Source organism: Pteronotus mesoamericanus, unplaced genomic scaffold, assembly GCF_021234165.1.
Source record: "Pteronotus mesoamericanus isolate MK-2021 breed Mesoamerican mustached bat unplaced genomic scaffold, CSHL_Meso_final contig_65, whole genome shotgun sequence".
Lineage (NCBI taxonomy): Eukaryota > Metazoa > Chordata > Mammalia > Chiroptera > Mormoopidae > Pteronotus > Pteronotus mesoamericanus.
Window position 1 is genome coordinate 4092961 of NW_026555228.1, and position 25073 is coordinate 4118033.

The 25073-nt window shown below is 40.8% G+C and overlaps 1 protein-coding gene across 1 annotated transcript in view; it reads left to right on the forward strand.

Moving 5' to 3' along the window:
* Positions 1–539: 539 nt before the first annotated feature.
* The window catches only part of FRMPD4 (FERM and PDZ domain containing 4), a 149816-nt gene continuing 125282 nt past the window's right edge, over positions 540–25073 (forward strand). Inside the window, exon 1 of the mRNA XM_054581176.1 lies at positions 540–655. Within this exon, the coding sequence (XP_054437151.1) occupies positions 618–655 (38 nt within the window). The 5' untranslated portion in view covers positions 540–617. The remainder of the gene's footprint in view (positions 656–25073) is intronic.

Consider the following 25073-nt stretch of genomic DNA (forward strand, 5'->3'; position numbering starts at 1 on the left):
TTAAATTGAGGGTTTGTCTGAGGTTTTATGACTCACCTTGTGTACAATGTGGCTAGTATGAGTGGAAACTTTGTCTTTGGTCTAAATAATTCAGGTTATTTGACCTGAAGACCCATAGGAATGATAGTTTACTTTTACATGTGTATTTATTTCATGGTATGATATCAATTTATGTGCCAAACTATCCTAATGTCTTGTCCCAGGAATGCTTAGTTCTAATGGAAACTGTGCAAAACTTTTGTTCAGAGCTGTCCTGTGTGTCCTCAAGAAACTAAATCTTTCTGAGCCATTGGTTGAAGTTTCCTCGTCTGTAAAAGGGTGTAAGTACATTTACCTCATAGGGCACCTGTTCAAAAGTAAGCAAGATACTACATAGAAAATACTGAGCATTTACCTGACACGAACTATTCGTTTCATCATCTGAGGACACAGCCCACCATTGAGAGCAGCAAGTGCTACGCCACTTACAGAGTGTCTCAGAAGAAATGTTCAAGACTCAGGCGTAATGATGCTTTTCTTTTCTTTTCTTTTTTTCCAGCCACAGGACGAAGTCTTCAGGCTGGCCACCTCCCTCGGGAACCTGGGGCTTGAACCAGGTTGCACCCTATGGATGGGAGATGACGGCGAACCGGGATGGCCGCGACTGCTTCATCAGGTAGGTTGAACAGATGACATGACAGTAAAGTCTTTGGCTTTTTGGATGTCTCTGTTTTGACACTTTACTCAGGAGAATTAACACACTTCTATTAGGGATCCATGATCGTTGGCAGGCCATTTCACCACGAAGTTGATTTCCTGTATTTTCTATATCTTGTGACATATGGTTGCTTTGTTCTTGGGCAGGTACCTTCTTAGAGTAACAATTCCCAATGTAGCACCAGGTAGTCATTATCTGATGCTCACACGAAAGTTTGGCATGAGGAGTACCATTAGAATGTTTTCTAGAAATAATTAAAAAAGAAATGTTACTGACTCACCTGTAACTAGAAAAATCAGCAAAAGGGATTATGTACGTTATGGAATATGTCATAAATTTCTCACACTGACATTGGCTTTGGTTTTATATTTTTGTGGTGCTTTTTTAAAAATTGTGGTAAGACATAAAATGTGCCATTTTAACTCATTTTCAGTTGTACAACTTTGTGACATTAAGTACTTTCACAACGTTGTACAGCTGTCACCACTATCCATGTCCAGAACCTTTTCATTATCCTTGACAGAAACCCTGTCCCCATGGAACAGTAACTTCACCTTCGCCCTGTCCCCAGCTCCTGGTCAACTCTATTTTACTTTGCCTCTATGAATCTGCCTATTCTTGGCACTTCGCTTAAGTGAAATCATATAGTATTTTCCTTTTCTTTCTGACTTACTTCACTCAACATAATGTCCTCAAGATTCATCTGTGTTGTAGCAAATATCAAAATTTTGTTTCTTTTTTCAAGCTCTATAATATTCCATTGTGTGGATATATATCACATCTATCCATTCATCAGCCAGTGGGTAGTTATGTTGCTTCCCCCTTTTGGCTCTTAGGAATAGTGCTTCTACAAATGTTGGAATACAAGTGTCTGTGTCCTTGTTTTCTACTTCCTTGGGAATCTAGTTGCGAGCGGGATTGCTGTATCATATGCTAATTCTGTTTGCCTTTTTGAGGACCTACCAAACTTTTCCCGACTGCTCTCATTATTTGCAGTTGTATGAGAAGATTGGGAATATAACATTTCTCAAAACAGCAAAGGTCAGCCATGGTTTCTTCTCCAACCTACCTGAAATTCTTAATTATGAGAAATTAGTGACATAGATTTGACATCCAGAAACACTGTTTGCCCCGATCTAATACAATTGAGCATAAATTGATGGCCAAAGTAGAAAAAAATATCTTTTTTTACACAGGCTGCATTGTGTTATGTAGTGATCACCACACATTGTCTCACCATGAGGTGGGGGATCATTTTTATAAAAATTAAAATATTTCCCAAGAGGCCCTGTCTTGTTTCTCACTTAGTTAGATTATCGTCTTGATACTCCAAGATTGCAGGTTCAACCCCTGGCGAGGGCACATCCAAGAATCAACCAGTGATGTATAAATAAGTAGAACAACAAGTCTCTCTCTCTCTCTCTCTCTCTCCCCCCCCCTTCCTCTGTCTCTCTCTCTCTTTCTCTTTCTCTCAAATGAATAAATCAAAAAATGTTTTAAATATATTTGCAACAATTGGGACTATCCCAGAACCTCCATGTTTAAGGTTGTTGGAAAGTAGTGAGAACAACTCACATGACTGTAGCAGCCAGTTTACCACTCTCTGTACCTCAAATCTCTTCCATTTCTAGAATTGCTGCAGAGGGGAGAGAACCCTGCTTCAGAGTACATTTGGGGGCTGAGAGGCTTGCCTATGGGATTCCTACTGGGAAATTCAAGTTGCCCTTGAAAACAACCCACCCATGGGTGCTTGTGGGAAGTGGCCCTCTGGCTCTTGAAGGTTTTCATGGCTTTCATGAGCATATGCTCATAGGGAAACTATAGTAGAAATGGCAGTGGTTGAAGAGCCTTTCAGAAAGCTCAAAGACTTCAAGAAAGACTAATAGTTTTGCTTACACCCTGGATTCTGATTAGTTAATTTCATTAAATTTGCCTAAATCCCTTATATTGCTAGAAAGATATTTTTATATTATATTGTGCCATTTATTTTGGAACAGGCTGTAAATTTATGGAATTGACTCAGTTGGGGTGGTGTAGATGTTTTGACTCAAAACAGTAAAAATTGCCCTTACCGGTGTGGCTCATTTGGTCGGTCGTCATCCTGTAAAGTGAAGGGTCACTAGTTTGGTTCTTGGTCAGGGCATCTGCCCGGGTTGCAGCTTCAGTCCCCAGTTGGGGCATTATCGAGAGGCAATTGATCGAGGTTTCTCTCTTACTTCAATATTTCTCTCCATCTCTTTCTCCCTCCCTCTGTTCCCCTCCATAAATAAACAAACAATTTTTAAGGTAAAAAATTAAAATTTTCAAAAAAGCATGCATTATGTATTTATGAAGGTACATCTTAGACTTCTCCAATCACAAAGGGTTTTCCTTTTTCCCTGGTTAGATTTGGGTTCCTGTACCTTCCAGGCTCTTTGATTATTAGATAAAAACAAGGGCTTGCCTTGGTGTCATTCTAACATTTACAACAGCCGAATGCCAGCTGTTGAAATATTTAAGAGGAAATCAGGAAGTTAACAGTGTCACTTATCCCAGTATTTGGGGGGTTTCTTCCTCAGTCCTTAGAGACTCTCTTCTAAGATGTCAAGGGCTAGAGTTCTTCGGAAAGTGTTTGTACTGTCCCTGTCAAGAAGGAGTTGTAGAAATAATGAGTGTCATTCTGATTTTTTTCCTGACCTACTGAGTAATGTCCGTTATAAAAAGAGTCTCTAATGACCAGAATTTCTGGGTAGCTGCGCGTTGCAATGTGGACTATATCTCTACTCATTAGTTTTAGAAGTTAAATGAACAATTTGACAAGGAATCCGTGGTTCGTAATTAGCAACTTTTCATTTAATTTTTCTCTCTTTCACATATTCTCTTTGAAAGAGATTAGATGTCTTCTTTTTTTATATTGTGGTAGGTTCTAAATGATAAGCCCCACCGGGTGTCAGTTTTAAAGGAAGTTCAAGTACTTCTAAGTGTTAGACTAAGCTACAGGAGAACCAGGCTTCACATGTTGAAAGTTAGAGCCTCAGACCTAAGTAATGAGGTAGTGTTATCATTGTGAGTCTTTCAGATCGTGGTTCAGGATAGTTCAAAATGTATTCCAATTTCTTCTTCCCTCTCCCATCCCCAGTTATTTAGAGTAGGACTGAATAATCTGTTTTCTATAAAGGTTTACTACTCCACAGGATTAACAAAATTTTTCATGCCATTATGCATGTGCTATTGTACATTTTTATACTCTTGAATAGTCTGCACACTAGTAGTTTTCAACCTTTTCTACACAGTGCAATAGCCTGAGGTGCTGTAAAAAATCTTGATTCCTGCGTGGTTTCATCTGATTGGGCTGCTGTAAAAAATACCCTAGGCTGGGTGGCTTAAACCCATAAATTTGTTTCTCACTGCTCTGGAGGCTGGGAAGTCCACGATCAAGGGTGCCAGCATGGCTCGGTTCTTCTTAAGGACTCTTCCTGGCTTGATGACAGCTGTGTTTATGCGGTGCTCTCATACAGGAGAGAGATAGAGCAGGGGCTTTTAAGGGTACTAATCCTATCATGAGGGCTTCACCTTCATGACCTACTCATCTCCAAAAGCCCCTACCTCCAAATAGCATCACATTTGGGATTAGGGATTTAGGAGAACAGAGACATTCATTCCATAGCAATGGATCTGGGGCAGGTCCTAGGAATAGAGAGGTTCAGAATCCATCCAGGTGATTCTGATGAACAGCTATGGCTGCTGTTCTAATGAACTTTTCTGCACAAGACCTCACTTAATAAAGTGTAATTTTCCCAATTTCAAGATGATAAAGCTGTAACAAACTAATCCAATGGTTTTCCCAAAGTTATACATGTGTACCAAGTCCCTACCCATTGCTTCTACAAATATACTAGATCCCCCATGAAGAAAGAATATCTTTTATTGGCATTCTGAAGAACAGAGAGCACTGCTTTGGAAACATGACAGGTGCAACATGAAAAGTAGTTTATACTTACGAGAAAAAGCAGGCAAAGGGAAGTGGCAGAGACCAATGAGATGAGAGAAACTGCAAGGTAATGAAAGAGTTGTGGGAAAAGAGCATCCTAGTTAGAAATGGATAAAAGAGGGGGTTGGGTGGAAAGAGAAATGAAGAGAAACACAGAAGGAACTCCGAGACTGTTGTTATAATGGCAGCATCAGTAAATAGTAGGTGTAGGTAAAGGTTTGAATGCAGATGAATATATGGTTTTCAATATGAAGATATTGATGTAGATACTGACATAGCTATAGCTATACAGAGATACACAGACATATTGATATCATAGACATATATATGCTTGTGTGACCATACAACTGGTGTGCCCAGGAAGGTGTTGGTTTATGGGCAGTGTCCTGACATAATTACTGGTAGCACCTCCATTTGGTCTCACAGTGTTCTGCTTTGGATAATACAAGATAACATAACTATATATCACAGTATCAAAGCTTAGAGAATCCTTACAAGATGTAAGATTTTATTTAATCTTGATAACTGTCATTTATGGTAGTTAAGGTATATAGAGGATTCTTCTTTTTGCACAAAGAGCTGGGATTCAGAAGGCTTGGCCTCTCCACATTCTTAGGCTAGTCAGCCCAGTGTTTGCACCACGTCTTCAGGCACTAAGCCTCCCATTAGTCTATAAGAATTCCCACCACTGGAATTACACAGCCTTACCCACGTGCGCACAGCTCAGCTGACCTCCATCTGTCCCTGCCACACCCTCCCCAATGAGCATCCTTAGCAGTGGCCTGATCAGCTTGGTTATCTGGTCATGCACTTCTTTCAAAGACTCTCCTAGGTCACGCCCAACATTTTTTGAGCACCGGAAATACTGAAGGTCCAACGATGAGTAAGATGAGTGCTTACCTTCAAGGATCTTAGAGTGTTGTAGAAGTAATAAGTAAAATAATAGCATATGCTTTAAATATAATAGAAGCCCCTAAGGAGGAATTAATGAATTCTGTTGGGGGCAGTGATCACTAGGCAAGGATGCAGGCATGTTGCCAACCATCATTCTCAACCAAGCAATGTCTCTCTTACCCTTGTCAGCAGCTCATAACATGTGTGAGAATCAGAGAATAGAGAGCATTGTGTGCTACTGACCATATTTTTTTGTGTGTAAAACACCCACGTTTTTGGCCCAAACACTCGGGAAACAATCTTTTGCTTTAATTTTTTAATTCAAATATTTATTTATATGTAGATCCTTGTTCTTTTGTATTATAAAGGAATGTTAGCATTTGTTTTTGAACATATTATGGTACCAGAAATTTTATGTATAAGTAATTACAAAACACAAGAAGAGATACAAGGTATAAGAGATTTTAAAAAGAATTAAAAACAGTTATATAGATTCGGAGTTAGTACTATCCATATATAATGCACATCCTTATTTTTACCTCAAAAATTTGGGCAAAAACGTGTAAATTATACCTGGCAAAATACAGTATTTTCCATTTTTTGGTTAAGTGGAATAAGAACATGCTTGTATATTCATCAGGTTGGGAAGGGTTAACACAAAAATAATGTGCTTCATAAATTTGGGGTTTTGGTTTTTGTAGATTGAAGGAAAAATTTAAAGAAGAAAAATAAATATGAAAACACTAGCTGGCAAGATTGATTGTTATGAGGCAATTTAGAGTGCAGGGGTAGGAAAGGGAAGTTACTCTACCACCAATTCCCATGGTGCACAGTTAAACAGGTTCACCATCTTTGTCATGCAGAAGAATTCAGTTCTGAAACCTGAGGAGTAGAGATTAGTAATGAGGTATGGAAACTTCTACTTTCTTCTCTAGTGTGGACTTAGCCCAGCTGGGAAGAAGTTAGCCATTCTGCCCTGCTAGTCAATTCTGTGCTTACTGTGAAATGTATGCTTGTCTCATCTCTCTCCAGAAAGTAATCATGAAAAGATCCAAGCAGTTTGTGTGCCCCTCTCCATTTTGTGTTGATCACTGCAGAAGACAGTCACATCAAGGTGGCAGGATTCTGTCATCGGAGAAATTAGAAATGGCAAAGCCCTACCTCATCCTTAACATGTGAGCCTCACAGTATTCCCTGTAGGCTATACCTAGTCTAAGTCCAGTGTCCCAAAGACGAAAGAATACGTTGATTATACTCCAACATTATTTGGTAGTTCTAGGGCTATTCTTCTTTATTTTTTCCCCAAGATTTCATAAGAAATCTTGCTGCTATTCTGTGGATGACTCCCTGAATCTGTTACTCTATGTTGTGGTTGGACCCGCTACCCTGTAATATTTTCTTATTTGAAGCAATTCAATTTCCTACTGTATGAAGCCTGCGTTTTTAATACACATTCAACAAGGGACAAATGAATGTGAGACATCCCACAAGCTGTTACCCTGTGTTTGTGGTAATGAAATGCAGACCTTTGTGGAAATTAACAGTTTTGCCAATAAAGGAAAAAAGAGAGATCTATTTGAGGTTGGTTGCTCTGTTACTTTGTTAGGTTTTAAAGATCCAGAGTGAAGAACTGGCACTATATATATATATGAATTGGCATTATATTAGAAAAGAGGCAGTTTCCCTCACTTTTGTGGTTTTGTTAAGAATTCTTAAATATATTGCTTCCAAATGCACACAACGAATTCTTCATAAAGTGCAAATAATTGCCTAATGGCAAGAGCAGATGCCATTTACTTAAATGAGTTCCTTAGGATCTGCATATCCAGTCAAGGGGAGGAAGGTTTATTATAATTTTGGAAATGGAGGAACAAACTAAGCGTGATAGTGTCATTACATGAAATGAAAGGTAATTAGGTCGTGTCATCATGAAAGCTCCCAAGCTGAACGTTAGTGGCTGTGTATCCCTGTCATTGGAGCAGATTGGTTTTCTTTTGAATGTAACAAAGCTCCTGTCTGCCAAGGTAGCCATCTCTGCTCCTAGCTGGAAGGTGAGGATGTAGAGTTGATGGAAGAACTTTTAACAGGAACGCTTTGAAATGACACTGTCACTTCAACTTCACCTCGGTATGTGACTCATAAGAGCGGTGTGCTGGGCACACTTCTCAGAGGCTCTTTGATTTTCCTTGTTCTTGAAACTTTGCTGGTTTGCTTCATCTGGCCATCACCTGAGGACAAGTCCCTGAAACGCATGACTTATGTGCCCAGAAGGCCCAAGTTGCTGAGGGATGGTAATAATCTGCAGTTCCTTGGGCCACTTGACAACGGCGTTGGGACATGCACATCGGGTGGAGCTGTGGACTGCAGGTTAGCTGGTGGTCAGAGTGGCTCTTTCTTCTCCTGAGCTTTTTTGTCACCCCTAGGGACAGCCATGAAGTGGGTCAGAAAGGCCATTCGGAATCACAGGGACAGCCAACCTGTACCAAGGAGCAGCACCTGGATGACCATGTTTCCATCACAGACTGTAATTGAAATGCTAGCTTGGGGCTGCTTACCACCCCTCGATTCTTTCGAGCGGCCTTTGGATCTCTTCTTTCTGGATAGAGCCAACCCTTGCAGAGAGCAATTTTGATGTCATCGCCCAAAGCTGGGGCACAGGCAGGAAATTCTGGCCTGTGCCAGATGCCAAGTAGGGGGTGGGGGTGTTGCTGCCAAGGAAATTGGCTGAACTTAAGAGGACATTCAGTCACCTTTGTGGCAGGTGTCTTTTCATTATTGTCTGCGCTGCTGCCTAAGAGCAGAGGACGGCTGGTAACAGAGTGCTTTACTGTGGTCCACCAGGGGGTGGGAGATAGCAGTTTCCTGCCAAGCCCTTGTCCTCTAGCTCCTCTCAAAGCTTGAATAAAACCTTGTTAGGCAATTTCTGGGCAAGAGGCTCTTCAATTGCTCGGATGATGAGAGATGGCAGCGCTTTCTATGCCAGCGGACACTGATCATCCTGATTTGAGAGAAGCCACGTAATGTGGTTATTGCATGAAGTGTGCCACTCAGCTTCTGCAAGAGACAGGTTTGGAGATAGCAGTTCAAATTGGGAGGGCTGTGAGTGACACTCAAAGCAGGCTGATTTGATCTCAAAGGATGCTGCTGAGTCCGCAGGGCCGCATACGGAATTTGCAGGCCCCATTGCACAATGAAAATGCAGGGCCCCTGATCTACAAGCAGGAGAAAGTTGCTGATAAAGTTACAATCATGCAACGTGCACCTATGGTCATTGGTGCCAATTCAATGGCAACAGGAATCCATTATCTGGGGTGTAGTGGAGAAGGAAATCGTATTCAGTGGAAAACATTGCAACTGTGTGATCGCATGACTAGGAAACAGCTCAGCTGTGAGGCGGTCCTGGGGCCAGGCCTCTTGGTGGCTACTCAGCCCTGCTCTGCTTCTCCGAGGTCTGCTCCACTCTGATGAAGCATCTTCCTGTTTCAGCTCAGCCAGGGAAACTCGGCGTCCTGTCTTTGGTGAAGGGGAACCTGTGTTCTCAGAGCCAGAGGGGAGCTGGCTTATATGGACTGGAGTCCCCGTCCCTCTTCCCTGATTGGTCCATCCTCATAGAAATGAGGACTCCAAATCCTTGAAGTTTGATTGGTCAGAAAGGCACCGTTCTGATTGGTAAGAATGGAACCACTCTCGTTGCTGGGGCTAGACAGCACCAGTTGGATAGGAAATCCTCAGTGCTATTGGTTGAAATAAGATTCAATGGACTCCTTTATGAGGACAAGCTCAGATGGCAGGAACCCGGTGCAGACAGGCAGTTCAGAGCATTCGTCTCTCTAAAGTGCCGTTGGTGTGAGAGGTCCCTGTGCAAAAATGGCCACTTAGGCTCAGTTTGTTTTTAAATTTTAGCCCCATTAACCATGAACAGCCCTTCTTCGCAGGTGTTTTCTCTTCAGGATTCACATCCATTTCTGCTATTTGATGCCATTCGAAGTAAAGAAAAACTATAACTTTCTTTATTATTTATTTATTCATTTTGTAGAGAGGGGAAGGGATGGAAAAAGAGAGGGAGAGCAACATCAATGTGTGGTTGCTTCTGGCACACCCCCTACTGGGGACCTGGCCTGCAACCCAGGCCTGTGCCCTGACTGGGAATCAAGCAAGTGACCCTTTGGTTTGCAGGCCAGCACTCAATCCACTGAGCCACACCAGCCAGGGCAGAAAAACTATATTTTAAACTCTTTGCATGAATTCTACTGGTCATCCATATATTGTGCAATGTGAGTTTTAGATGCAAGCATAAGAGCATTTAACTCATATGAGGGATGAATCACTGAAATTACACAATGGTAATTCAGAGCTCATACATGTGTAAGTATTTCTTTCTAACCAGAGAAGTAAAGATGCTGCAGAAAATGAACACAGTAGTTTTTCTTTACTTCTGTAACTCAACCAACATCCCCTACCCTTGGCTTGCTGTTAAGTAAAGAGGAACTGAAAGGAAATAGAGCTATAGGTTGCCATACCTTTCTCTTTTCTTCTCTCTAACCACTTTCAGTGTGAGCGGGGGCGGGGGGGGGGTGCTCATTCAGGGAAGTGACACAGGAAAGAAAGGGTGTGGCAGGGTTCCTCTGTCATTCATGTTTCTTCGAAGGCCTCATCTCTTCCCCACTAATTAAGCCTCAACCCTCTCCCCCAACCTCACCTGCTGAATTTATTTAAATCATTTCTCACGTTCCTCCTCCCTAAAACCCTAGGTAAGAGGAAAGGTTGCCTCTTGCGATGGACTCTCTCAGAAAGCAATCTTCATGCCTCTTGGGGAGGGGCTTTCTCCCCAAAACAGAGACACTCGTTTCCCTCAGCCACAGCCCTTGATTCTCTAGGCCAGGTCAGTACAGTTTTCCTGTAGGGGTCACCTAGTAAATATTTTAGGATGTAGAGGCAATGTGAATTCTGTTGTGATTTAACTCAATGCCACTCTGCCATTGCAGAATGAAAGCAGCCATAAGTAATACGTAAACAAATGGACATGGTTGTATTTCATAACATTTTAACAAATTGACTGGAAGCCATATTTGGCCCATAGGTTTGCCAAACCTTGTTGTAGCCCTGGCCAGTGCTGCTCAGTTGGTTGGGCATCATCCCACAATGGAAAAGGTTACTGGTTTGATTACCGGTCAGGGCACATGCCTGGGTGCCAGGTTTGGTCCACAGTCAGGGTGCATGAGAGAGACAGCGACATTTCTCTCTCACATTGGTAGTTCTCTCTCTTCCTTTTGTCATCCCTCACCCTCTCGCTCTGAGAATAAACAAATAAATAAATGAGTGAAAACCCTCCCTTGAAATGAGAAGCTGCCTTTATCTTGTACACATGAAAGAAATAACGGCAAACATCAGTGAAGTGGCATTTCTGGGCTTGCACTGTGAGCCCTGCATAGAGCTGAACATGGATCCCAGAGCCCTATTGTTTCCTTCTTGTTGACAAAAAGCTCTATGTTGGGTCTACTGTCAGGACACGGTTCTTGCAGAGCTCGGGCATCCGTGACCTATGTCTACAAGGAGCTCTAGGAATAACATCATCAAAGTCCACCAGAGAACTAGAGCTTTTAATATGATTGTGTCATCACCGCCCCCCCCTTTCCTTTTGGTGGGGCTGCTAATGACAGGATGTGTAGCTGCTCCCTGCCTTTCACCTGCCCTTTCATGGGAAGGGGGTGGAGGGACAGGAAATGATAGCAACACAAAGCCTAATCACAGTGGAATGCCTAATGCATAAAGCAAATAATTATTACAGAGGTGAAAATTACATAGCAACTTGTTGTTACTAATGGTCTACAGAGAAACAGCCTCATTGTACTTTCAAAAAGTTAATTGTCCATAGTGTTTTGAAGAAATTGTGCTCATTACCCCTGTGGAAATTTATAAAGCTTGCGAATACAGTCCCCAATTCATGTGTGCGGATGTTCTCTTCTCGCCTGTTGTCCTAGAAGACCATCCCCCTTGCTTTTCTTCAAACACACTGGAGATATCTTCTCGTGTCTTCTCGGCTGGTTCTCCTTTTTTAGCTCAACATTTAAACTTCCCACATAATGAAGCATAGATTTCTCTTAGAATCCTCAACAGAGAAACAGGGCTCATGATTTGAAAGACGGTGATACCATTCGGTTGAGATCCAAACATTGTTGGCACCTTGTGCCTGTTCTAAAACAGGAAATGAGGGACATCAGTGTGGGTTGGTTTGTACTGTGCAGAGTATTCTCTGTGCAAAAGCAGGTGATGAGTAAATATTTTCTGAAAAAATAGGTAGATGTATGTATTTATTATAGATGGCTGGAAGGATGACTGGATGGATGAAGAGACATTTTCTGAAGCATTATATTCAGTAGGCTCTTAGTATTAGTGCCAATGGACAAGTCAGTAGGAGAAAATGATCTCTCCTTAGCTTGCTGATGTAGAAATTTCACTATTAGACTTTCACTACATAGATAAAGCCTATACCTTCTAATAGGACTTTGAAACTGCATCAAGGCTTTATCACTGATTCATATTGTGTGTGGCTGGTGAAAATATATCCTAAATTCAGGATGTTATGAGGATATCTTTCTAGGATAATGTATTTGCAATGTATTCCAGCAAGAAGTGTCATAGAATCATAAAGGAGAAAAATTAGAGATCAGGATCACTTCAGCGAGGGCCTCAGCTCTTCCCAGTCCTAGCTGTGGAATGGTGGGTACTCATTTGGACACCATGAGCTCCATTCTTCTCATTAGAAAATAATGTGTTTCAATTAGAAAACTGTATCAATTTGCTATTTTTGTGAGTTACAAGCAACAGATAATTGTTAACCAATTTAGCTTAAGCACTAAAAAAGGTTTCTTTCCTTCTGTACGTTAAAAAAAAATTGTTAAAACTGTTACAAATAAAAGGAGCCTAAGGACAAATGACAACTAAATACGATGTGATGTCCTAGATGACTTTCTGGAACAGATACAGGACATCAGGTAACACCTCAGGATATTTGAATAAGAAACGAACTTTAGCTCCTAATAAGTATCAAAAGTGGTTCATTAATTATGACAAATGTCCCATGCTAATGTAAAATGTTAACAATAGGGGATACAGAATCTCTCTGTACTCTTTATAATTTTTTGTACATCTAAAAATGCTCTAAAATAAGTATTTTATATAAGAAATCCACTAAGTGAAGTGACATCAGCAAGGTAGTGATCTGGGGTGCTTTCGACCCTCGCTCTCCCCGAAAGAAACTAAGTTAATACCTGGACCAATAAAACTTTGAAAATTCTAGAGATCGATGTAAAACCAAGAAGAAATTCTGGTAAAAGGGGTGGGAAAATTTACATTGTTTTCTACCTGTCCGCGCCCCTCCCCCTTGTCTGACCCAGCATGGCGCAGCCGGGGGAAACCCTCCACACTGAGGATTTTTCCTCATGTTGGAAACAGCAGAGTGGAGCGTCCGACCAGTGTTCTGTCTAGTCTGAGGCATATGTGTGGGTCTTATCAGAACTGGAGTGCTGACAGAACTGATAGCCTTATGTAAAGTCTGCTAGAAACAGCTGGGATCACCATGGCATGTTAGAGCCTCGGTTCCCTGATCGGATTCCAGGGTGGACAACAGATTATGGGTTTCTGAACAGAAGGAACAAGCCGCTTAATGAATTCATGTATTTATTTTAAACTATACTTTCTCATTTTATTTATTCATTCTTAGAGGGGGAAGGGAGGCAAAAGGAGAGGAAGAGATCATAGAATCATAACATCATTGATACTAAATGAATCATAGAATCATTTAGTATCAATGCGTAAGGAACATAGATCAGTTACCTCTTGCATGCGCCCGCACCAACCTGGGACTGGACCTACAACCCAGGCCTGTGCTGTGACCAGGAATCGAACTGGCAACCTTTTGCCTTAGACATCACTCCCCAAACAACTGAGCCATAGCAGTTGGAGCCACTTAGTGAATTTCAAAGGACTAAAAGCATATGCCCAATCCGAAAGAAGGCATATCCTCAGAAAAGGTTGGAGAGGTCCTAGAATCTCTAGATGGGTCAATCAGTAAAGGTTTTCCCTGAACAGAGCCAATCCATAAAATCAGGAAGAGATTTCCTTTTCAGATTCCCAAGCCTCAACAGCAAAAAAATGAAAAAATTAAAAAACAAAAGTCACATGGAATAGAAAGAAACAGGAAACATGGCCCATTCAAACAGAACAAAAAAAAAAAAGGAAAGAAAGAAATACACAAACCATCCTTAAAGAAATGCAGATCGATGACCATACCTTTCTGTCTTTCAAGTCAAGGTAACTGTCATAAAGATGTGCAGTGAACTAAAAGCGGTCACATATAGACAACTAATGAAAATCGGAAAATACATATATGAATAAAGTGAGAATATCGACTTAAAAAATAGAAACTAAAGCCCTGACTGGTGTGGCTCAGTGGGTTGGATGTCCTCCCTCAAACTAAAAGGTTGCCTGTTCGATTCCCAGGGAGGGCACATGCCTGCTTGTGGGCCAGGTCCCCGGTTGGGGTTGGGGGTCAGGATTCCTATTTTAGGCTTTGTGGATCATATGGTCTCCATTACAGCTGTAACATGCTTCCACTGGAAAATAAAAGCATGCATGGATCTTAAACAAATGAGCATGGCTGTGTTCCAATAAAACTTTAGAGACTTGAGACTTGAATTTCATATAATTTTCATGTATCATAAAATATACTTATTCTGATTTTGAAAAACATTGAAAGAATGTAAAATCGTCTGAGCTCCCAGATGGCTGGTAGGGTTTGGCCTGTGGGCTGTGCTTTGCTGATCCATGTTCAAGACAAATCCCTCCAAATGCCTTTTACCTCAGTGATTATTGTCCTTCCTAGTTTTTCCTGGGTCACCTTCATTCTTCCTTCGTGTAATACCTGTAACTAGTTGACCCTCAGCTTAAAATCCTCGACCTGTGTTCCAAGAACACCTTTGTTTCTGACTGGCGGTATGGCTTTCGGTTGTTTATAGACTCTCTTTTCCTCTTCCCTAGTGTAATGAATTGTCATGATACCTTGATTGCCATACAGCAGTTGAGGAGTACAGGACAGCATAGTGGTAAATTTTAAAGATAATGATTCTTCCTCTCCACTATTATTGGGAATTGAACACATGCCTTCAAATCTGCAGGTATGATTTATTGAGTCCGTTTTAAAAGTGTCATGTTGCTAAGCAGTTTTTCTCCTATTTTTGTTCACCTTTAGCAGCGCCTTCTTTTCTAGTTTAAATATTTCGTCGACTAGACCCATCTTCAGAGTGATATGTTTCTTAAAGGCTGTATTTTGCAGCCATTGGTCAGAGTGCCATTATGTACGTGATAGGAGGTAAGACCTTACAACGTGGGTTTAATGATCGTCAGGATCGGAGGGCAACCCTGAGAAGAGAGGGGTGGGAGCTGGAGCCGAACAATGAGGAGCGGAGGACGGAACACGTGAAGGAAAATTAAATTCCTTTTAAAGAGGTTTTGGCTGGATCTCAAGAAGAAGATAAAAAAGAAAACAGGCTTGAGAGAAAGTTAAAATAATTGGAAAAGCATGGGGCTGTAGGAGGAGAATGAGCTGTTTTTAAAGCTAAAATGGGCAACTGTGGAATGATTTGGACAAGTGGAATTTGGCAGCCTTTGAATTGTAGTCCAAATACATTTAGCGCAGGTAATAATTTCTTGTTCACTGTTTGTTTATGACTACTTCTAGAACGAAATAGTCTGAGCCTGAACTAGCCCTGATTGCTTCAAGTGTGGGGGTGTGGTGCCCGCCAGTCCAATCAGTGGGAACTCAGGGACTGGTTCTGAGAATACTGGGGCGCAGTGTATTTCTCTCTTCCGGGTGGAGAGTGTGGGGACAGTGAGGGTAAATACAAACGCCACCCGCTGTGGGCTATTGGGTCCCATGCAATGGCATCTTCGCACTGTTTCGAGTGTTTCAGCGATGAGTGAGAGGGCTCTTTCGTAAGGCCCCTGCATTCCCACGGGCAATGACCTATCTCAGAGGTGGTTCATGATCAAGGACAACTGATCTGGTGGCCATGCACTTAATAAAATTCCCCACAAAAAATTTCAAACACAGTCGAAAGGCCATTTAGGGGGCAAGGATATGTAGATCCAGGTCAAGTTCACCTGCATTGACAATAATATGTGGATTGAAATAGAGGACTCATTTGTCTAGCTCTTGATGAAACTACATTGTCATCATACTAACAGATTAAAATGGTAAACTCTAGAATTTTATTATAGAACTTGCTTTAATGGCCTTATTTCAAAATGCCTAGCATGTAGCTCCCTCCTTTTTACGTGCCCTTGTGCTGCCATTATTAGCATAAAGGAGGAGTGATTTCGATTCTCTTTCTGAGCGATTCCATGAGGCTTTTGCTGTTTATTTTCTCTAGGGTCTTTGCTGTTTTTTCTTTTTCTCTCTTGTATAAGTTGGAGAAGTACCATGTGACAAAGCTAACAAAGCTGTGGGCTTTGAACATATCTTCTAATAAGCAGCGCCTTCCAAAAATATTGCAGTGCCTGATCACCTTTTAATACTTAGTTCATAGTCTGCTGATGTCCAGGACACGAGTTCACAGGCCTCATGGGTTCTCATGAAATGAAAGAGCCTGAGGTTTAGCGCTCAGGTTGTGTAGGTGGGTACTTTCCTGTCCTGATACCCATTGCTTTTAATTATACAAGGTTTTATGCATGGCAGCGTATTGATCATGTGTATTGCAGGGTTCTATGGAGAAACAGAACCAATAGAATATACAGAGAGGCCTATAGAGACTTATTATAATGTATTGGCTCATGAGATCATAGAGGCTGAGAAGTTCCATGATCTGCTACTCATAAAGTGGAGACCCAGGAAAGCCAGTGGTGTAGTTCCAACCCAAGCCCAGGGCACTGAGAGCTGAGAGCACCAATGCCTGAAGGCAGGAAAAGGGATAGCTGTTTCAGCTAACGGAGGTATAGGAAATTCCTCCTCTCTTCCCTAGACAATGACCACGTGCATTGGTGAAGGTGATTTTTTTTTGCTCTGTCTACCAATTCCAGTTCTAATCTTCACTGGGAACACCATCACAGACACACCCAGAAATGATGTTTTAATAACATTATTAAATAACAGAGAGAAATGAAAAAGAGACTAGAGAGACAATAGATAGGGTTGATGAAGCTAGAAGCTGGTGTTTTAAAAAGATGGACAGAATTGACATACCTTATCCTAGGCTTATGAATAAAGAAAAGAGGAAATAACAAAGTTACGAGTGAAAGATGGGAAATTGCAGCTGATGCCACAGAAGTACAGAAGATTACAAAAGTCTACTCTTACCATTTATATGCCAAAAACGTGGATGACCTAGAAGAGGTACTTTGATTCCTGCTGAGCAAACCATGAAGAAGTAAAAAAAAAATGTGAAAAGACCAATAATGAGTAAGGAGATTGAAGCAGAAAAGCCCAGAACCAGATGGTTTCTTGGGTGAACTGTACCAAACGTTTCAAGAAGTAATGCCAATCCTTCCCAAATTCCTCCAAAAAACTTGAAGTGGTGGGAACACTCTTAAGCTCATTTTAGAACAAGGACATTACAAGAAAAGAAAATTATAAGCCAATATCCCTGAAGAACATAGATGCACAAATATTTAAGAAATAGTAAATTTTATTCAACATTACATCAGGCAACAAAATCAATGTACAATAATCAGTTGCATTTCTATACACTCAGAATGAACTATCTGAGAAAGAAATTCAAAAATAATCCCATTTAAGCACATTAAAAAGATCACACATCTTGATCGAGTGGGATTTATCCCTGCATTCAAGGGTAAATCAATAAATGTAATATACTACATTGGCTGAATGAACAATAAAGACCATATCATCATCTCAATAGATGGAGAAAAGCATCTGACATTTTCAACAGCCTTTATGATAAAAACTCTCCTCAAATTAAGTATAAAAATAATATATCTCAATATAATGAAGGTTATTACCAACCCACAGCTAACCTCATACTCAGTGGTGAAGAGCTTAAGGCTCCCCCCTATGGTCAGAAACAAGACAAGGGTGTTACTCTCACCACTCTTATTCCGCATAGTACTGGAAGGTCCAACCTTCCAAGAAAAGAAAGAAAATAAAAAGAAAGAAAATGTATTCAGATTGGAAAGAAAGAAGTTAATTTGTCTCTGTGTGCAGATGACAAGATCTTATATAGTGAAAACCCTAAAGATTCCACAAAAGAACTATTAGAATAAATTAATTCGGTAAAATTGTAGGAAACAAAATCAATATACAAAAGCAGTTGCATTTCTTTATACTAACAATGAACTAATAATTCAAAGTGAAATTATAAGTACAATTCCATTTTTTCAATAGCATCGAAAGGCATGGAACTGTTGGTTCATATGGTAACTATGTTTTTAACTTTGAAAGAAACTGCTTCCTATATTATGTTCCAACCAGCAATTTCTCCACATCATTGCTACACTTGTGATCATCTGCCCATTGATTATAGCTGTCTAGTGAGTAGGAAGTGCTATCTTATTATGATTTAGATTTGAATTCCTCCAATGGCAAAAGATATTGAAGGACTTTCCATATGCTTTTCAACCATCTGTATATTTTCTCTGGATAAATATCTATTAAGTCTTTTGCCCTCTTTTCAGTGGTGTCTTTTTTCTCCTTATTAATAAGCTTTCTTTTTGTATTCTGGACCAACCATCTTTATATTTTCTGAAATATTTTATAATAATTTTTTTTTCTTAGCCTGAGAGTGCTACAGGGGAGGTAATTTAAAGTTTGAGGGCTTTAAAGTATCTCCTTAGTGAAGCAGCAACAACCAGCAATTCTCATAAGCACACAGCCCTCTGCAGGCTCCCCTGGTTGGTTAATTCCCTCGGTGTGTCCGTTTCATCAAAGCGTCCTTTGTGTCAGTCTGCCAAGACCAAGAGCTGGGTGCACAGCAAGAACCAGGATGACATGAACTGTCATCTGACATGAATTTTCATTTTAAGCACCTTTGTTCCTGATGTTTGCTCTTGAAATCTAGAGCAGCCAGAGTGAGCGATAGGAACTTATAATGAGATCCTAATTTGGTGTATTATTCTTAATACATGCACATGTTTGCTTCCTCATTCACAAAGAGCCTTTTGGGCCCAGCAGCGTTGTTAGCAGTTTTGCGGAGCAGTGTAGAAACTGCTGAGTCGAGAAACGTCCATGTCTAAAGGACTTGAGAGCCATCCCAAGATCAGGTTCACTCAACACAAGCCTCCCCCCGGATTCCTTTGGCTTCGCCTTCCAGTGCCAGCCTGCATAACACATTCTCTAAATCTCCGTCTCGCATCAGCCACAGCGATTTAGTGGTCAAACGAGCATTACAAGGGTCTTTGTCACCCTTGTGGAAATCGTAACTCATGTTGCTTCTTGCGTTTTTAAGAGTCAGTTGTTGGGTGACTACAGAAACGTTGTGAGTTTCCACATGAGAAATCAGTCCGATTTCCCTGTAAGCCAAAAAGATTTCTTAGGCTTTGATAAATATTGTTGTCTTGTACATCAGCATGCATGTCATCAAGAGGAATGAGTCACAGGTGGCATTTCATAAAGTTTGCATCTTTCACTACCCGTTTGGTTGTCAGTGCTGCTCCTCAGATGCCCAGGAGCGTCAGTCCTACAAGTAGAAAGCAAAGAGTAAGGAAGAAGGCTTTTTTCTTATCTACAGTCTGCCTTTACCTGCTATGTCCGGTCCACTTCATGGGTTATCATATGACCAAGATCGAATTTTAGAAACCTGGAGAAAGAACAATCAAGCAATCCTTCAAGATCATAATGTCCTTAGGTGATCATTTTGTCTTTTACATTGCAAACACGTAATCAGTGTATCTCTTGAGGGATAAATATTGGTTGAGTAACTAAGATGGCCCCACATACCTCCTGGTGCTTAATTAAAATTGTTACTGATTTTTCACTTGCTGGAAAATGACATGCTAGTGGCGCCTTTTTGTTGCCTGGTGTTTAGCCTCATTTCTTACTTTGTTAATTTGCATTTCTGTTTATTTTATTGGCACTGCTTCTGTTACTGTCAATGACCCTTGTTAATCCTTTGGGCTTAGGGCTTGCAATATTAATTGGTCCTTACCCAACATCGGAGATCTTCATTACAGGGTTTTTTGTTTGCTTCTTTGTTTGTTTTGGGGTTTTGTTTGGGTGTGCGCGCGCGCGCGTGTGTGTGTGTGTGTGTGTGTGTGTGTGTGTGGTCTTCTTTGTGAAGAACAAGGAAATCACCATGGCCTTGGAATCTGAGTGTTTTATTGACTGTTCATAGCCTGGTTGATTTTGCTTTGCATTTCTGGGACCTTCTTCCATTTAGCCATGTCCTGTGTGCCAGTCAGAGGTAGACAAGAGACTAATTCAAGGTTAGTTTCTAACTATCTGTAGCTCAGCCACCATGATGCATGTGATACATTCATTTATTCGACTACTAAATTTTTCTTAAAGAAGTGATATGGTATGATTGGAATTTTTCATAAGGTGTTAGATGACGCTTCTCAAATATTCATTCCAATGAAATTTTAAAGATTGAGAAAACTCTTTAGCTTAGTGCAGAAATTGAATGTTTTCTTATGTCATAATTTCTGGTGTTCTAAAAGCTTTGTGTTGTCATTCATCAACCCATCAGTCAATGGGAATTTCCTGGGCAATGGCCATATGCCATATGTTAGCTACCGTGAGAAATAGGAAAAAACGTGAAATGTGGAGGTGGGTTCAAGGAGCTTAAATTAGTTCATCTTTTCATGTACTTAGTCATTCAATTAATGCTTACTAAACATGCAGCGTATGTGAGACACGCAATCTACTTGAGGCAAAATAAGCATAACAAGTATCTCTAAGAGCTGTCCAGTTGGAAATGAGAGATAGGACAAAAACTCTAGGCAGAAGTAGCTGGCAGAGCTAAGATACCACATCTCCTTCACAGGAGTCAGTCTTCTGGTGGCTTCTTTCACTCCTGATGTGATTGTAAGGCCTCTGTGACCAGACCCAGCCAGTACTGGTCTCCTCACTAGTCAGAATGAGGAGAAAGATGGCACCGTTGCTCAGGGGAAGACTCCTCTTCAAAGCATCTTAACTTTTGTTCCAAGGGAGCCTTCTATACATCATAGATGTACCATTCATAAAAATCCAGCACCAGGAGTTCTTAAATAAAACTCACCTTAAAAAGACTCCTTTACACATTCATGTTTAACCAAGCATCCAGGATCATCCATGACTATTCTTAAGGCATTATTTATCAAACCACCCAGATTGGTCATCTCATTGTATTAGTTGTCTATTGCTGCAAAACCAAGTTACCCCAAAACTTAGTGGCACACATTTATTATCTCACAGTTTCTGTAGGTAAGATATTTGGGCATGAGTAAGGTGAGTCCCCTATCCCAGAGTCTCCCATAAAATTGCAATCAATGGGTTGGCAGCAGTTGAGGTCTCATTTGAAAATAGACTAGGGAAAGAGTCATTTCCTCCAGATCTGATGAACTAAGGGTCTCAGGATGCTGGCCTGAGCCTGCCCTCAAAGCATTGAAACATCATTCCAAGAAGGTCATGTGACACTCTGTAAGCAAGATGGAAATCATAATTTTTACAACCTAATCCCCAAAATCATAGTTTTTACAACCTAATCTCAATGTTAACATATTCTATCAGTTAGAAGCAAATTTCTCCAAGGCTGAAAGTTACCCATGGTAGTGAAGTACCAGGAGGTGCGGGGGTCATTGGGGATCATCTTAGAAGCTGGATCCATAAATATTTTATTCAAACATTTATCACTCATTCAACATGTTGTCACTATGGTGCAACTGTGATAATAAGTGGCCCATGTCCTCAAGGTCGTCTTCAGGACATGAGCACATTCTCCTTTGAAATCTAACATGGAAAACCTTATAGTAGAGTCTTATTAAAAATCCAATGAGAGTGTGGAAAAAATGGGTGTCTTTCTTCATCATGGAGCCCTCCATGGAAATGCCATTTTCTTTCACAGTTACAAATAAATAGAATGTCACTTCTATTGTGGATCTTCCTCTGACACTGCTGTTTTTCCACAATGAAATTCCCAAAAAGGTGACATTTGAGACAGTTCTTAGTGTAAGAAGGAATGGTTTCGTACGTGTAAAACACAGTTTAATGAAAGGCCTAGGGATATGATACAGTGTAACCCTTTCCCGGAGCAATGGAACGAGGGTGTAACTAGAATGTGGGAGATGTCATCAGAGATGGGGAGTTGCGATGACCAGAGACAAGTCTGGAAAGATGAATTGGGGTCATGTTAGGAAAAGGAACGTGAAGGCTATACTATGGAGCTCTTTCTTTCCTATATAGGAAGCAGAGGGTCCTTAAGGTTTCTAATTGGTAAAATAATGTAGTGAAAGGAACAGTGAAAGGAGGATATAGCATTTGCCATGGAGGTACTCGATAGGAGGCACTGTAATATTCCAGGGCTTGTTGGTAATCGTGTAAAATAAGACACAGGAAAATGAAGGCCACAGAGATGGAAAGTTTGAAATTCAGAGGTGTTTTGGGCTTGTAATTGACAGGATTATCCGGTTCATGGATGGACTTAGAGGGTATTATGCTAAGTGAAGTAACACTGAAAGCCAAATACCGTGTGATCTTACTTATGTTTGGAATCTGAAAAACAAAATAAATGAACATACAAAACAGAAACAGACTCATAGACACAGAGAACGAACTGATGGTTGTCACATGTGAGGGATTTGTGTGGACTGGGTGAAAAATGTGAAGGGATTAAGAGGTACAAATTGGCAGCTACAAAATAGTCTCAGGGATGTAAAGTACAGCATAGGGGATAAAGTCAGTAACATCATAGTAACTATTTACAGTGCTAGGTGGGTACTGGAAATATCAGGGATAACACTTTATAAAGTATATGATTGTCTAATCACTATGCTGTACACCTGAAACTAATATAATATTAAACTGTAGTTAAATGGAAATTAAAAAATATATTTTTTAAAAAAGGGTAATGCGAAATGAGGGAGAGTTATGGAAGTAGCAAGGATTTTTCTGGAAATTTTATCTCAGTAGAATAAAAGCCTCTTAAAAGAGGGAACATTGCTTATTTGACTTTAGAATTGCGGTATTTTAATGGTGCCTGGTCCTTTCTGGTTGGCACTCAATGAGTTGACCAGTGAGTGAATGGATGGACAGATGTTGGGTGGATGGCTCTGTGGATGGCACTGTTAAACATTCAAGGGAATACTGGGGAGAAATCCATTTTTGGGAAGGAGAATGTGTAGGGAGTGTTATAAGACCCTACTATGGCTAAAGTGTCAGTAGAAAGTGTGAGGAGAGGAAATAGAAAATTAACCCATGTTCATTTTTCATGGTAACCAATGGCTTTGTTTTTATCAGCAATTGGTCATTCCTTCTACTTCAACACATTTTAAGAAAGGGTAATTTTATTTTTAGAGAGGGGAAGAGAAGGAGAAAGAGAGGGAGAGAAACATCTAAGTGCGGTTGCATTTCGCATGCCCCCTGCTGGGGACCTGGCCCGCAACCCAGGCCTGTGCCTTCCACTGGGAACCCAACATGCACCCCTTAGGTTCAAAGGCTGGTTCTCAGTCCACTGAGCCACACCAGCGAGGGCCCGGGACCGCACTTGGAGTGGTGAGGCTGGGAAGGCACTCAGCATTGGCGACTTGGCTGACACTGTTATTGTTGACACAAGTCAGCTGCCTGTCAATCCAAAATTTCATTTACCTCCTGTCCCTGTTCCTAGTCTCCCTGGGTGATTTTTTTTTTTATTACCTCTCTCTTCCGTGCTGTTTCCAGCTCCTCCGACTTAATAATAATATGCAAGCATAGCTCCAGTGTGCTGTCTTTTCCCTCCTCCAGATCCCTAATGAAGCTGTCAAAGCTGACCTGTTCATCATTTCCCTCTGCTTTCCCCCACCACTTCTTAGCTTAACGTTTTGTTTACACTGCTTAGATTTACTCTTTAGTCTCTTGTCCTTTGAAGTCTTCATGCATCCGCAAACAATTAAGGTTCAAAGGTCAGGGATAAAGTCCATTTTCTGAGTAAAAATTTGGGATCTGATCTTTTTTGCAGCATTTGGGAGGTCCGCAATGTGCGTAACAAAAACAAATCAGAAATGCAGTTGGCATGGGTCACTGGGGACTGTTGGCTTAGCTGGAAACCGGGCAGCTCAAGTCTCAACCTTTACACTACATGAGCCAATGTTCTGTCAGCCGTAACATAGTACATTAAATTTGAATGATCTCTATGGTCTATTAAAATTAATTATGTAGAGGTTGAAGTAGCCTAATATCTCCTTTTTATGTCTAAACTAAAAGGGAGGTTCCTAACATGAAGTTCAGGGGTCACAGGCTCTCTGGATAGATTGCAGGACGCCTGCGAACCTCCTTTGGGTGCATGAGTGCGCAATTACATTTTTACTTTCACTGTCCTTTGACTGTCAGCGAGCATTTTCTTCAATCAGGAATATAAACAACAGACCAGCCTAGTATTGCCAGTGCCCTTGACTTGTTCACCAATAGAAACCACAACTATAGCTCATGTCACATTCCTGTTTTTGTAGATAACAAAATATCCCGATGCTCGCTGGCATTTCAAAGAGATGGTGCTTCTTTGACCCTCAACTCTATATTCTCACTGAATATGCTAATAAAGAGGTATACCTATTACTATAAGTGTGTGGTTGTCTGTAGGGGCCATTTGACAAGAGGGGGAGACATTTTCAGTGGTTGCAACTGGGAAAGGGATTGTTATTGTGATTTAATTAGTGGAGGCCAGGGATGTTGCTCAGTGTCCTACAATGCACAGAACTGCACCCCGCCACTAGCAAAAGAAAGCGATATCCACTCCAAAATTTCAACAGTGTCCAGACTGGGAAGCCTGCTATAGCCTTTTAAAAGTACTTTGTGACCATTTCTTAAGATAATTCATTTCTTTTCTAATCCTGTGTATTTTATATTATGCACTTACAAACTTGTTCTTAGAAGGCGTCCCATAGCTTTGCTATCCTGACAGCCATGCCCATTTATGTACATACTGTCCTTGTCAGCTTTTCCAATACAGTGGAAGACTTTGGTTACAACATAGACCATGCTGTCTACAGTGCTTAAAATTTTTACTACTTGGCCTTTCCCAGGAAAATTGTATTGAATTGAATCCTTAGAGTACTGCATAACTGTGAGGATGAAGGGATGCAAAGTTTATAAAGATTGAGCCGACTCCCTGGTCCAGGCTGAGCTACCTAGTAGGACTATTGTCACCTTTCAGTCGTCCATATGAGGTCTTTGTGCCTCTAAGGGCAGCTTTTTTCACAGAATAGACTCTTCAGGGCATTGTCTTGTCTAAATAATTGCCATTCAATGCTGTAAAGTTGAAATTCATAACTAATTTCTCTGGCTTTTAAGTTCAATTTGTATGTAGAGTACTGACTACTTGAGGAATCACT